Source organism: Mya arenaria, chromosome 10, assembly GCF_026914265.1.
Source record: "Mya arenaria isolate MELC-2E11 chromosome 10, ASM2691426v1".
NCBI lineage: Eukaryota > Metazoa > Mollusca > Bivalvia > Myida > Myidae > Mya > Mya arenaria.
Genome location: NC_069131.1, coordinates 44,194,061 through 44,207,918, shown reverse-complemented (window position 1 = coordinate 44,207,918; position 13,858 = coordinate 44,194,061). Strand labels below are relative to the sequence as shown.

At 33.7% G+C, this 13,858-nt stretch overlaps 1 protein-coding gene and 1 long non-coding RNA gene across 7 annotated transcripts in view; both read right to left on the bottom strand.

Annotated features, from left to right (window-relative positions):
* Positions 1-267: 267 nt before the first annotated feature.
* On the bottom strand, positions 268-2,526 carry LOC128206961 (uncharacterized). The gene is made up of 3 exons (XR_008256623.1): positions 2,444-2,526; positions 1,737-1,807; positions 268-1,076 (listed from the first exon to the last, which is right to left on the bottom strand). It is a non-coding gene; the product is annotated as an uncharacterized LOC128206961 (long non-coding RNA).
* Positions 2,527-7,342: 4,816 nt separating this feature from the next.
* The window catches only part of LOC128204101 (oxysterol-binding protein-related protein 1-like), a 118,106-nt gene continuing 111,590 nt past the window's right edge, over positions 7,343-13,858 (bottom strand). For all 6 annotated transcript variants that reach the window (XM_052905444.1, XM_052905448.1, XM_052905443.1 and 3 more), the window contains exon 27: positions 7,343-13,749. In XM_052905444.1, coding sequence (XP_052761404.1) covers positions 13,647-13,749 — 103 coding nt within the window. In that variant the 3' untranslated portion in view covers positions 7,343-13,646. The remainder of the gene's footprint in view (positions 13,750-13,858) is intronic.

The following is a 13,858-nucleotide window of genomic DNA, read 5'->3' as shown; positions in this document are numbered from 1 at the left end:
AAGTCTTCATTATAAAAAATACTGTATGTCTCCACTTTAACCATAAACACACAATGAGAGGAGAATTATAGATCTGTCTTTGAATTTTATTTGTCTAAATGTATAACCCGCCTCTTTAGTAATATCCTTGTGCCTCTTTGAGTACTTGGCTTGACAGTTTGGTTTTTATTACATTGTTTTATTTGTACACAACAATGATGACGATGATGATGACACTATGCTATGCCAAAACCTCAACACATTTTCTTCAAACAAAAAAGGACAGTCATTCAAAATAACTTTTATTACATCATTTGAGAAAATAAACTCATACAATCAACGAAATAAACATGCATCTGTAAAATCACAAGTCATGTTATGTGTTCGTTAAATTTAACTGAATAAAGAAAATAAATATTGGTTGCAGTAAGCAAAGCGCATCACTTCTAATAAACATTCCAACAGACTGAAAAATAAATCAACACAAATGGAAAAACTGTTTGCAAGTCAGCTAGTATCTTATTTTATGCCTTATCAGATTGCTATGCAAGCTGGAAGCTTACAAAATCACTCTTAAGTCTGTTGCCTAAGTAGAAACAAGTATGTACATCCTTTCCTGAGGTCAAGAGAAAGTATCTTGGAGGTCTTGAACTCACAACCTTGAATTTGAGGCTTATCCTCTAGACCACTTTCACATTTTCACATTTTAAAGAGCCCAGTTTACAATATGGCATTTGCAAGGATGTGCCCTATTAACGGATTTTCTGAAGTCTTAAAAATTGAACTGAACAAAATAGTTCTCCTTTATTTGGTCTGCCGATGCCATCTGTTTCTGTTTTTGTAGTTATCTTCCCTCCATAATATAGGAAAACCACTTTAAGCGTAGATAAATCCTTTACCATATTACCCTTTTAAAATATATGTTCGGATTTAAAGTCATCAAATATTTGAGATGACAAGATGTTCCACTGAACGCTTTGTTTCCATCTTGCACTCATTTTTCCAAGGTAGGCGTTGCAGTTGTGTTAGATGATTTCCATGCATTGCAGGTCAATCCTCATACAATGGCATTTTTGATTACATTCGGATTCCAGTGCCTGAAATAGAAAACAGAAAATACAACAATAATAGGAATTATATTTTCAGATCAATTATTTTAAAAGCCTGTACAACAACAGAAAAGTATTCACAAAACATTAAGTGCAACACCAATTTAAAGCTGCATCCTCACGGTTTTACTGTTCTGACACCTTTTTTATTTTTATCTTTTAACGAGCCAATTGGCAATTATTGTGCAAATGTATGCAAACCAGTGATATTAGACTGCTGACATAATATCAGATCACAGTCTTTCATATACAAGTTTGAAAATTTGGTAAAAATTCATCCAACTAGTCATATAAGGGCACACATAATAGAACAGATTTCAATTGTTTGGATAATATTTTTTTGCTATTGCTTTAAGCCATATAATTAATTATATGTTTAAATTTAATTTAATTACTCCTTTGGGCTTTTGAAGAATGACCAAGAAGAACTGTCAATCTGTGAGAGAGCAGCTTTTAGCTCTGGACTACTGGTAAATTAAAAAATATGAAATGAAATTCATGTTTAAATTCATCTACAATGTTGATATTTTAATACTGTCAATCCTTGTTGGTTAGTTGTACAAACATGCAGGTACTTTTGGGCTTAAACCCATAGGATACTTGACTGTTAAATTATTGTCCGAATTTCGAAAATAGTACAACCATTACCTCATCTGCCTTTTTTCATTAGAAGAAGCCGGGAATCGGAGTCAGCTGCACCCCTGGTACCATACTCTTTTCTGAAAATGACAATAAGATTAAAATTTAAATGTCTGCATTTCATTGGCACAGTAAAAATGTCAGCATTTTTCAATGTTTCTGCATCACCACCACTGGTGGATATCATAGAATTTAGTCTTGAAAGAAATGTGTGCTGATTTATGCATTTAAACTCATTTTGTTAAACCAAAAGAATGAAGATCTAATTTATTTAGAGAACTATATTAGTGAACAGGGCCGAGGCATTCAATTGTGCCATTACATTAAATTGTTCGATACCAACACTCACGGACATATAAACCATACATCCTTGGTTAAAAGAATGTAAATTTAAAATTATAAAAAATTAAAGTTAATGATATGAAATGTATGAGATAAATACACTGAGAAAGAAAGTCTAACCTATTATCGATCTAAGTAAAGTCAGATTCAGACTTATTTGTTATAACAAATAGAGTATTTGTTTTCTTCATTTTTGCCACTGATCACTGGAGCTTCAAAATTGTTATTTACTATATTAGAATCTGTCAAATGAAAGAAGACTTTACCCCACCCACTAAATATTAATGACATTTCCAATTAGTTTCTCATTAGGGCTCTTTTAAAACTATTTATATATTTTATTAAAATACAATAAGTATAAAAATAACACTTACACACAAATAAGTGGTAAAAGTTCGCTCCTCATTCTGTCTTTGGACTAACATATCTCTTGGTTGTTTGAACATCTTCTTGTTCGGCCATGATGGACTATTTTCTTACGACCCGTATTATATCCGAGGCCATATCTTGATACTAGCCGAGGAGTTCCGATTGGCAATAAATCGTTTAGAATGGGTAGTAACTAACTAACTTATCACAGTGATGTATACGGTTAGGTAATCTAGCCAGGCACTGTAACGATAAAGATCAATAATTTTGGTCTGTGAGACTAAGTAACTGTAAAAGTTACAATCGATGTCCTTTGGGTGTCCGAAAATTAGGTACCTAAAATAAAAAAAATTGAAAATAATAATAGATGTCCGAATATTTAGATTGTCCCAACTCTAAGGTGAATTACGGGTAGTTTGTGCTTGTGTGGCAGGTATATTTCAATTCTTGAACTATATTTTCTTGTCAGATACAAATGTGTCAGATACTGACTTTCGGATTGATATGTCAGACTTAAGTGTGCAATTTTGGCAATAAAACCTGCATGTTACTTTTTCTTCAAACCTGAACCCCCAGGTCCTCTTGACAGCATTGAGGTTTCCTTGGCTGATGGCTTATATGGTAAATTTGCTGTCCCATTCTTCATGTAATTATGTTACAGGGAGGCTAGCATTCTACAGAGGGTGATTGAAAGCAAAAGGGTGCATAAAGAAAAGTAAAACCGTTCCTGGAAAGTCTTAAATAATAGCAGAGTGGTGTACTATAACTCCAACCAAATCCATCATTGTCAAAGTATTTAACCAGACAAATAAAGAATGTTTCCTTTGAAGCATGGAAGATGTTTAAAAACTACTGATAGACCTGAAAATTGATGACTTTTATTTTTGTTACTTTCTGAGTCAACAGTTACTGAAATCAATATATCAAAAAAAAAAATAAAAAAAAATATTCCGACCTACCTTCAATTTTTGTTAGATTTCTTCCGATTTTTTTCTCATACAATAAATGGATAATGCCTTCAATATATCAACCAGGTTTTTGAGTCACACATCTCGGAGGGACAGCTATCACTTTCAAACATTGGAATACCTGTTCACTATCAAATGAACAATATGAAATAAATAAACCGTAAAGGATAAAATCAGATGAGCATTCAGCACTGGCAGGCAATGCTCTTGTTATTCTAATATTGTCTGGATTTAACATGTGCATTCATTAATTATCAAAGTTTACCTTTATATTCATACCCTAAATAACATAAACTTATCCGTAATTGAAAATTTTAATAATGTTTAACAATTTACTTCTTGATGTGCTTAAAACATTGTGGAATTAATCCTTATCATGGTTTTTAGACTATCTGGGCATGCGCGCAGGTAGTCTTAAGACCACAAACTCCAAAGAACAATGTTTAGCAGAATGACATCGAAACCATACAAATGGATTGGTTGTGTTGCAGTCCGAGTATGAGTTTTTGCTTGTTCGGCTATTTCCGCGCTGTGATTATGTATCCCGGCGTTTTATTTTTAGCAGAATATAATTATTTTTAGATCGTTATATTTATCAGATTAATGAGGGTCAAGATAATGGAGGCTCTGGTAGAAAGATAACATACAGTATTGATATTCACTCTAGTTTAGCCCATGCTGTTTCAGAAATTATTACCGACCGCAAGTGTCCCATCGCCTGCAGGATTTGTTATTTAAACCTGATGTGACCCTGGAGCATGCTTTTTTGTAATGGTGATTTTTTATTAGACTTTTATGAGATAAGAAACAAATATAATTGTCTTGGTGTTAAAATAGTTGTATCTCAGGTTTCGCATTGCTAATGCTTCAAATACTATACTTTGTAATTTACCTGCTACAAATAACAAGATACTATTCATTCTATGATTTTAGGCGTTTATATTTCTAATGAAAAGTTTTCATTTTTGCATAAAAGCTTCGTTCCGGTGTATTCTTGGCATAGTTTTAGACATTAGGCTTTCAATTTATATAAGCACACATGCCCTGATACGACAGTGAGTCATGCATACGTTTGGTGAAGCAAAGTAGTAGTTCTGATTAAACCTGTTTAACATCCAAAGAGTACGAAGCATTCATAACAGCACTAGTACTGTAAATCTACAATGGTACTTACATTAAACATAAATAACATTAAATTTTTCAATAAACTTTAAAAAGCACAATCCTATTCTCATTCCTAAAAACAGACTAGTTCCGATATTCTAAACATAGTTTCTACATACATTAACTGACCACATGTTTGTCCTCACCGCAGGAAAACAACCATCTGATAAGCTCTGCATTTTAAAAGATATAATTGCTAAAGTTGCTCGTAAAAATCATTTTCCTTAAAGAATTAAAACGTGTAAGTTCATAAAATTTGTCTAACATATGCTATCTAATCAAAGTACCGAAAACCCTTTAGACGCCATTGAAAAGAGCATTTACTGTAACTTCAAATACATGGGGATACGTCGACTGAATTGATATAAAGCTGTGCATTTTGAATGAAATTATTGCTGAAGTTGTTTGTAAAAAAATGATTTTCCCTAAACAAAACGTGTATGTTAATAAAAGGAAATGATATATATATATAATGTATTGTATTTTCCTATCATATGATATCTAATCAAAGCAACGAAAACCCTTTAGAAACGATTGAAATGGGGCATGCATTGTAACACTAAATACATGGGGATGGGGGATTACGGCGATTGAAGTGACATTTACAAAAACAAAATGACACAAGACGCCATAAAGATATAGATATCTTTGTTTCTTCGCCCAGTGTGGGCACAAGCGCTGTCGGCACATTTTTCACTTTTATTTATGTGCTCTTCACCCATTCCCATAGTTCAAATAAAATTTGCAACTCTCACATAGCCCACATATTTTGATACTATAGTATTTAATAGTGTTGCATGGCGTCTGCTACAAGCCAGATTCTAGAAATGTTAACACCACAGCATGGTTATGTTAACAGCAGTGAGTTCATAACTCCCATGTACACCAATAACTTAGCCACTGCTCAGGCAAATTCAAATTTTCAATTTTACAGTTGGATTTTCTTCTCTCAAACTCATGATTCTACAGTAGTGGTGTTTCAAAAACAAATTAAGGACTATTTTTGTGTAATCTAGTTTCTTCTATAAACTATTAAAGGTATTTCTTAATTTTGATGTAAAACATGCATAAAATTATACACTACCTGGAGGTTTAAAATTATAGTCCTATTGCCCCTAAAAGTAGCTCACATCAGGTAAAAACTAGGTCATTAGATCAATTCTTGGAGAAAAAGAGGTTTTATATCTGCTCCAATCTTTATGAAACTTAACCAGATCAATGAAATCTTGGATGCATTTGAAACTACATGTAGGTCACACGGGGTCAAAAACTTGGTCACTAGGTTAAATCTTAAAAAAAAAACTTTTGAACACATATTTTGCAATATTTCTGATCAAGTCTTAATGGGACTAGTCAGAACACAACCTTGATAAATTCTTTATAAGTTTGAAACTGGGTAACATTTATAACAAAAACTAAGTCACTAGGTCAAATCCTAATTCTACACAATATACAATTTTCTATTAATTTCAAACATATTGCACGTTTTGGTTGGAATTATTCACGAACACTTGATTTCCATTCAATCTACTTTGCCTTATCAGGTAGGGGATATAAAGTCAACAAATTTATTTGTCAGCTTTGTCCATGGACCTCTGACACTGAACGGGCACTTGATGATTCATACCCATCTTGACCTAGAACAGACTTCCAGGTAATTAGACTTTCAAATGTAAGCTTCAATGATCTATGTTATGCCAGTTTGACTGATCTTACCTTGAAGTCAGCTTCAGTGGGCTTACTTTAAGTTGATGCAAACTTCATTGGGCTTACATGATGCCAGCTTGACTGGGCTTACTTTATATGAGGTTGAATGGGATTGATGCCAGCTTGACTGGGCTTACTTTATATGAGGTTGAATGGGATTGATGCCAGCTTGACTGGGCTTACTTTATATGAGGTTGAATGGGATTGATGCCAGCTTGACTGGGCTTACTTTATATGAGGTTGAATGGGATTGATGCCAGCTTGACTGGGCTTACTTTGAGGTTGAATGGGATTGATGCCAGCTTGACTGGGCTTACTTTATATGAGGTTGAATGGGATTGATGCCAGCTTGACTGGGCTTACTTTATATGAGGTTGAATGGGATTGATGCCAGCTTGACTGGGCTTACTTTATATGAGGTTGAATGGGATTGATGCCAGCTTGACTGGGCTTACTTTATATGAGGTTGAATGGGATTGATGCCAGCTTGACTGGGCTTACTTTATATGAGGTTGAATGGGATTGGTGCCAGCTTGGCTGGGCTTACTTTATGAGGTTGAATGGGATTGATGCCAGCTTGACTGGGCTTACTTTATATGAGGTTGAATGGGATTGATGCCAGCTTGACTGGGCTTACTTTATATGAGGTTGAATGGGATTGATGCCAGCTTGACTGGGCTTACTTTATATGAGGTTGAATGGGATTGATGCCAGCTTGACTGGGCTCATTATATATGAGGATGAATGGGATTGATGCCAGCTTGACTGGGCTTACTTTATATGAGGTTGAATGGGATTGATGCTTATTTGAATAAAATGATTTCTTTATGCCAGCTTAACCTTTTATGCTATTTTTAATGCAAGCTTGACCTTAAACCAATGACACCAGCCTGACAAACAATCATTTTAGATTCAAGGATTTGATTACTTGAATCTTTAGATCTTTATTAGAAAAAAATACTGTAGATTCAAGATGTAAACTCAAATTTAGCAGTAGTATATTATATTGGTGCAGCTTAAAACTGTTTCGAAAGGTGGTTATTATCCAAATGAGAAAATGAAATATTCAGTATTCAATTTCTTTATTTTCTACTTAATAATGTGGCACTCAATCCATAACAAAATGGTGTGAAAACAACATGGTATAATATTTAATCATAATATAGTAATCTTCTTCCTCTGTACAAGAATGTTAACACAGAATTGTAAATATACATACATGTAGACTAAAAAATGACTATGGTGACATTCTATACAGAAAAATCAATGTGAGAACAATCATCAATGAACAATTTTGTTTTAACTGAAAAGAAAACCAGTTAAAAACAACAACATACATTAATTACAAATTTTTAATTGAAGATATAATTCTATATACTTATAAATATATATAAATTGCGCTTATATGCTATATGCACTTGACAACAAATTCAAGACTAATTATTGTCAACAGCTTTCTATAAATTACGCAAAAACATCTAAATCATTCACATATTGAAGTAGAAATACAACACAAGATCTCTAATATCAGATTCAAACGTTTGTCTGTTTTTTTATCAGTTGGTTAATAATTCAACACCATTTTAACCTGATTATGGGCCTTGCTACACATTTGCATTGGCACTGATAATAGTGTTCACAGATTTTCAGCTATGGCAGAAGTTGTAGCTTTTGCCTTACACACAAATGCTGCTGACAGCAACGCTTAATATAATGACAATACCTTCACCATCAATCATTCTTCAATTCTATAACAATTATGAGTTTATCTAAAACATAAAGTGGTGAACAAGTGCCGGAGTAAATTATGGATGGGTGCATTACACTGACCTGGAGAAGATAAAACATTGGAAAGTGGTGGTTAGTGCTATTGGTGGTCATTGGTTGGATGAATACAGTTGGTGAATCTGGTAGAACTTTTTGAATTTATTTTTTATTACTAAACACTATTGTATGTGACACTCTAGGACTGGTGGCCAATCTAATGCTCTAGGACTGGTGGCCTATCTAATGCAGATAGATCTCATTCAGAATTGTACCCAAATGTCAGTAGCAGGGATGATAACAGAGCTAAGTTGCCAATCCTGAAAATTTCTGGGTGGGGTTCAGGGGGCCGCTGAAGGCCCCCGATGGGTTCAGGGCAAAGCCCTGGTGGGGGGACAAGGGGGGCGAAGCCCCCCGAAGCTTTCCGTATTTCAGGGATTCTAATACCCTTTTTTGCCTTAGAATAGTGTTCAAGGAGTACACCTTTCGGTTTGGTAGATATAATTATATTCAACACGAGACATCCACAATCAGAACAATAATCAGGAATCTTAGGAGTGAAGTTTAACACCTTTGTCTTTAAACAAAGTTAAATTTACTTTTTTTTACCTAGGCATTAGACATGTACCTGACATTTTGGTTCAGTTGTCCACTTCCCATAAAACTCAACTGGCTATGATCAAATGCCTGTGTATGAACAGTCTACACTATGGGATGTTTGATTTATAATAATGAACAACATATCGATTACATATCGATTATCATGCTTGCAAATGTTAATTGTAAAATTGTTAATTATTCAATTTTTAGGTATCGTATTAAGAGTATGTATTCCATTTTCTGCACATTTGATGAGAATATAATGTTATTAATTATTATATATATTATTCCAAGTAATATCCAAACGGGACTTAAATGCTTTGGCAGCGTAGTTGTTGTGGACATGGTGGACTTTGACGTATTCTGGTCCCTAAGCCAGATTCTTTCCCCTCATGGTGTTACATGAGTCCAGTAGCACACAAACTAGATTGTCCCACGGCAGTTCCAAGTCTCTCAAACTGGCTTTCAAATTCTATGAAAATTGATTCAGAATCAGCCCTTGTGATTTTTAAGGAGGCCAAATGCCTCAACACTATTTCTTTCTCTATAGCAGAAAAATAGCTGCAACAGTTTTCTCATTGTGTTTGTTGACTTGTCTTAGTTGAAACAAACCGAGATCCATTAACTCCTCCACATGTTCATCATTGAAATGGCTAGCCACTACGTAAGTCATCTTGTATGATGCTGTACACCTTTGAAGTTTTAATTCGCTGAGAGCTTTTGTATCTTTGGCAAGTGTCTTAAGTAAGACACACTACTGTGGTGCCAGGGAGCATGTTCAGTCATAAATCCAAGTATCATGGCCTCTGGATTGAATTGTCAGTCACTGACAGGAACAACTGGATGCACTGGCTGAGGTGTTTGTTCATCCCCGACTTTTGTAACCATCAACATACCTGGAAATACAAATTACAACTATAGAATTTAAATCTCACTCAAACTGGGTCCTCAAGAAGTTTTGTTGAACTGTCTCAAATAGAAAATAAAATGGCTGCCTCTACGTAATATGTGTTACTACTACAAAATATTTATTCTTTTTTTTTAAATTTACTCTAAACCAACTTTCATTTGAACCTCCCATACTGGTCAAAAGCCACTTCTTATTGAGAACAATGCTTCAAACATTATGAGAATAATAAAGAAACGGTTTACAGCGTAAACTTCAATCGGCCAATTCAAATTTGTAAAGTAAAAATCGATTATTATGACACAATCCGAATCGGGATGTCCGAAATGATGCTAGATGCGCAAAATTCATTATTAGTTTAATCACTTTCTATTAACTTAAAAAGAAACGTTTCGGGAATTTTTCTTAAAAATAAATGCCAAATATACCCTTTAAATCGACGAATCGATGTTTTTAGAAGTTGGTGGTGGTCGTTTTTTTCCAATACCCGTTTATTCGTCTTCGTCGTCTGTTATATCCGGATACGACCATCCGGATACTGTCTTCTAGTCCCATCGGTAATTTCCGTAATCACCGGATGCTATCTTAACCAATCATATAGCTCGATTGCCAAGACGTAAATAGGTTCGTTAATTTCCGGCTTTACACTTCCGGAAAACTCACCTTTCGTACAATATGTTCGAACTGAGCTCGATTCGCTCCCAGTACCCCTCCCCCCTAGAAAAAAACTCAACGGATTTACATTAATCTCAAAATCGATCCGTGAGGCCTTAAATCCGGAATTCCGGATTAATCCGGAATTTTATCATCCCTGCAGTAGTGCATGTGAATCACATGACCAGTAACAAGAATTCTACACTTAAATGCAAATGCTATCACATAAATGTTCAGGCATGTTAAAGATTGCAGCATATTCAATTGTTTCAATTCAATTCTATAAATCAAAGATAAAACCCAAGCAATTATCATTCTCATTTTACTCATCTATAATACATTTTGTAACCAGGGGCCCATTTCTATAAGGATTAGTATTGGATATCGGACAAATTCCATAATGGATAATTTAAATATCATATAATAACTGGCATAAGATATTGAATTACAAAAGAGAAAATTAAAATAATGAGCCATTTCTTTATGCATTCATAGCACTTATTTGAATATATGATGTCAAGACTGAAGAAGTGACATTTTACAAGTTTTTTTAAGTATAACAATAAAGTTTGATGAAAATTGATTATCACCGATGGTGGGTGAGTTTGTGTCATCGCCGGTTATTCAACTATAATCGTTCATCGCACCATCACTAGTGGATAAATCACAAATGATGGCAAGCTTGTTAAATTTTAATTTTAGCCTTAAATATAATTAACAGAAATATTGAGCAAATTCAACAAAATTATGACACTACTACCATAGTTTCCATTTACACCTAAGACTGACTAAAATCTTGATTGGGCCCCTGAAAAGAAGATGTATGTTGTAATGATCTCAATGTTTCATATTTACCGGGTAACCCTCTTTTGAAAACAATTTATGTAGCTCAGTAACCTCTGTTTTTTTTATGGAACAGAACAAATACATTATAATGACTTGTACCAGGTACACTGTCCTTATACCCACTACTTAATGCAAAACTAAATACAGTACAATCAGAATCATGAAAAAAGGTACAGAAAAGAACACAGATTACTGGCTATCCCTCAGAAACACTTAACTATAATAGGCGAACAACAAATTGGTGTAGATACTGTAATAAATACTTCCCCATTATTTGCCTATAGATTGCACATCATTTTAATACCAGAAATATTAAGATTAGTAAGAATGTACCAATCGAGTGTAATCCCTGACATCACAGCGACATCAACTAATTCATATACAGGGATGTGATTCACCCGGCAGCTGAACGACTGAAACAATTTTGACGATGGGTTTTGGGAGCGCTTTAGGCCCCTTGTGGGGCTCGAAGAGGTAGAAGCACCCTGCAGCAGAAGCAAAACTGGCTTTTTAGAAGCCCTTTTGAGGGCTCTCAAGTAAATTTATAAATCAGATAATTTATTGCATGAGAAGAATACCATACTCATGAAAACAATACATTCAAAGATAATTTTCTTACACACAAACAATATAACACAATAACAAAACAATAATAAAGCTTAACAAAGTTGAGCTATGACTTAATCAGTTTAACATGTTATATACATTTTATAATTATGTCATTCAGTGAAACACCTCTGGTATAATAACAAAATAATATCAATAAAGATTAAATCATTCTAAACACTATAAGGTTTATATATACTGTTCAAGTTTCAATACAATCAAGTGAAATTTAAACAAATCAACATTTTTAAATACATTTAAACTATTCCCACAACAACGTTAATCAGAAATTAGCGCTATTTCAAAATTATTTTTTTTGGTCCCGATTTTATTTCTTCTTTGTTTAACTAAATTTTTAATCAATAATCCGAAATCACTATTTCAAATAATCACTATTTCGAAGTAAAACTTAAGGTCCCGATTTAGTATTCACACCTATTTATCAATCCTTATTTCCAATTTGATCATCTCAATATTTTTTCACACCATACTGCGATAGCACTTGGGTATCAGTTGAGGTGATAATGATGCACAATTAGCGCTCGTTAAAGAATGACATTGAGAACATGTCCATCACCGGAATGAAACAATATTATGAGCAGCAGACAGATAGCACTGAATTTTACAACTTCATTAACATAATTCAAGGATAGGTGACTAAGAAACACATCATCGGAATCAACAAAGTGCAGGGAGACATCACATCAATCTTTAAAAAATAAACCGAACAATACTGATTAACTACGTGTAGTTTCAGTGCTATTTAAGCATACTTTGTTTTAACTGTGCTATGTTCCAAATGCATACATGTGCTGTCATTTTGTTTTAAATGTTGTTTTAATCAAGAAATTAATTATAATAGTTCAGTGTCATTTATTAAACAATAATTCAACAAACATGTACACTGAACAATCACTCAAAACCAAATATAACATGTTGGTAACATGTAACTGTCATTGCAATATTCACGACTTAATATTTTACGACATCTATATTTTGCGAACACAGTAAATTTCTAAAAATTTTAATCCCAAATATCGCTATTTTGAAATTTTTATCTGGGTCCTGACAATTTCGGATTAACAGTGTTTAAATGTAACAACATGTATTTATCATAACTGCTGATAATTATCACACAACATCTATTCACACCATATCTCTGCTAACATTTTTGGAATGTGTGATAATAATAAACTGTGTATGTTTTTATTTCATGTGTTTTTTTAGGCAAACTGAAGCTGATCTTTTTTGCAAGGTCTGAGAGTTTCACAGAATTATGTTTTTGCTTGCACAGATAAAAATGGACTAAATATTAGTGTCATTAGAAGAAGTATTGCAAAAAGTATGAAAAGGGAAAATTACTGAAATTAAACCACAAGATATATTGGATTGTTTCAACAAAACCTAGATTCAGGTCAGCTTATTGAATGTGTTTTAACCCTGGTGGATGTTTTTATTTCATTAATAGTTTAACAAAAAACTCAGACTACAATAATGTTCTATCATTACTCGAAATGTACAATATTGATTTAATATTAACATACTATAAGATTATATTAGGTTTTTACACAAATGACTCCAATGTTAACTTATTTCACTCCTACATCACAACAAAATTATCACAGTAAGCATGAACTAACATGCAATCTATATGATACTGTCTACAAAAACAATCAATTTGCATAATAATAGGAGTTAAGAACACATGAATTTTATCTTTACTATAAAAAGAGGAGCACTTCCTATAAAACATGATTTCTCCCTTCGACAAAGTAGAGTACTGTGTAGGTGCGAATTATTACACCTTAACTTGCACCTAAAACCAGATACACCATTTGGCATAGTAGTGCTGCTACTAGTGACAGATAAGCTTCTATAACCCACTAACCCACTCTCATTTAGGGCATAAAGTTCTGCTCTGTTACTTCCTTGGTAGAGCTCTTCCCACCCCTGAGGTACAGTTAAAATATTGGATGACTAGGAACATTGTTGTCAAAAGATGTCTGGACATTGAGACCATTCTCTGTCCCAGTATTTTCCGTTGTAAATCCAGTCTTCTTTCTCAGTGACCTGGTTTTTCCCAAACTGAAACCATCTGAAAAATATCATTGTTCCAACTAATCATGTTGTTCTGACTAAGCTATAACACATTTGTAATTAGGGAATCAAATGTGAATGAAAAACAAGCTTGTTTAGTCTAATCT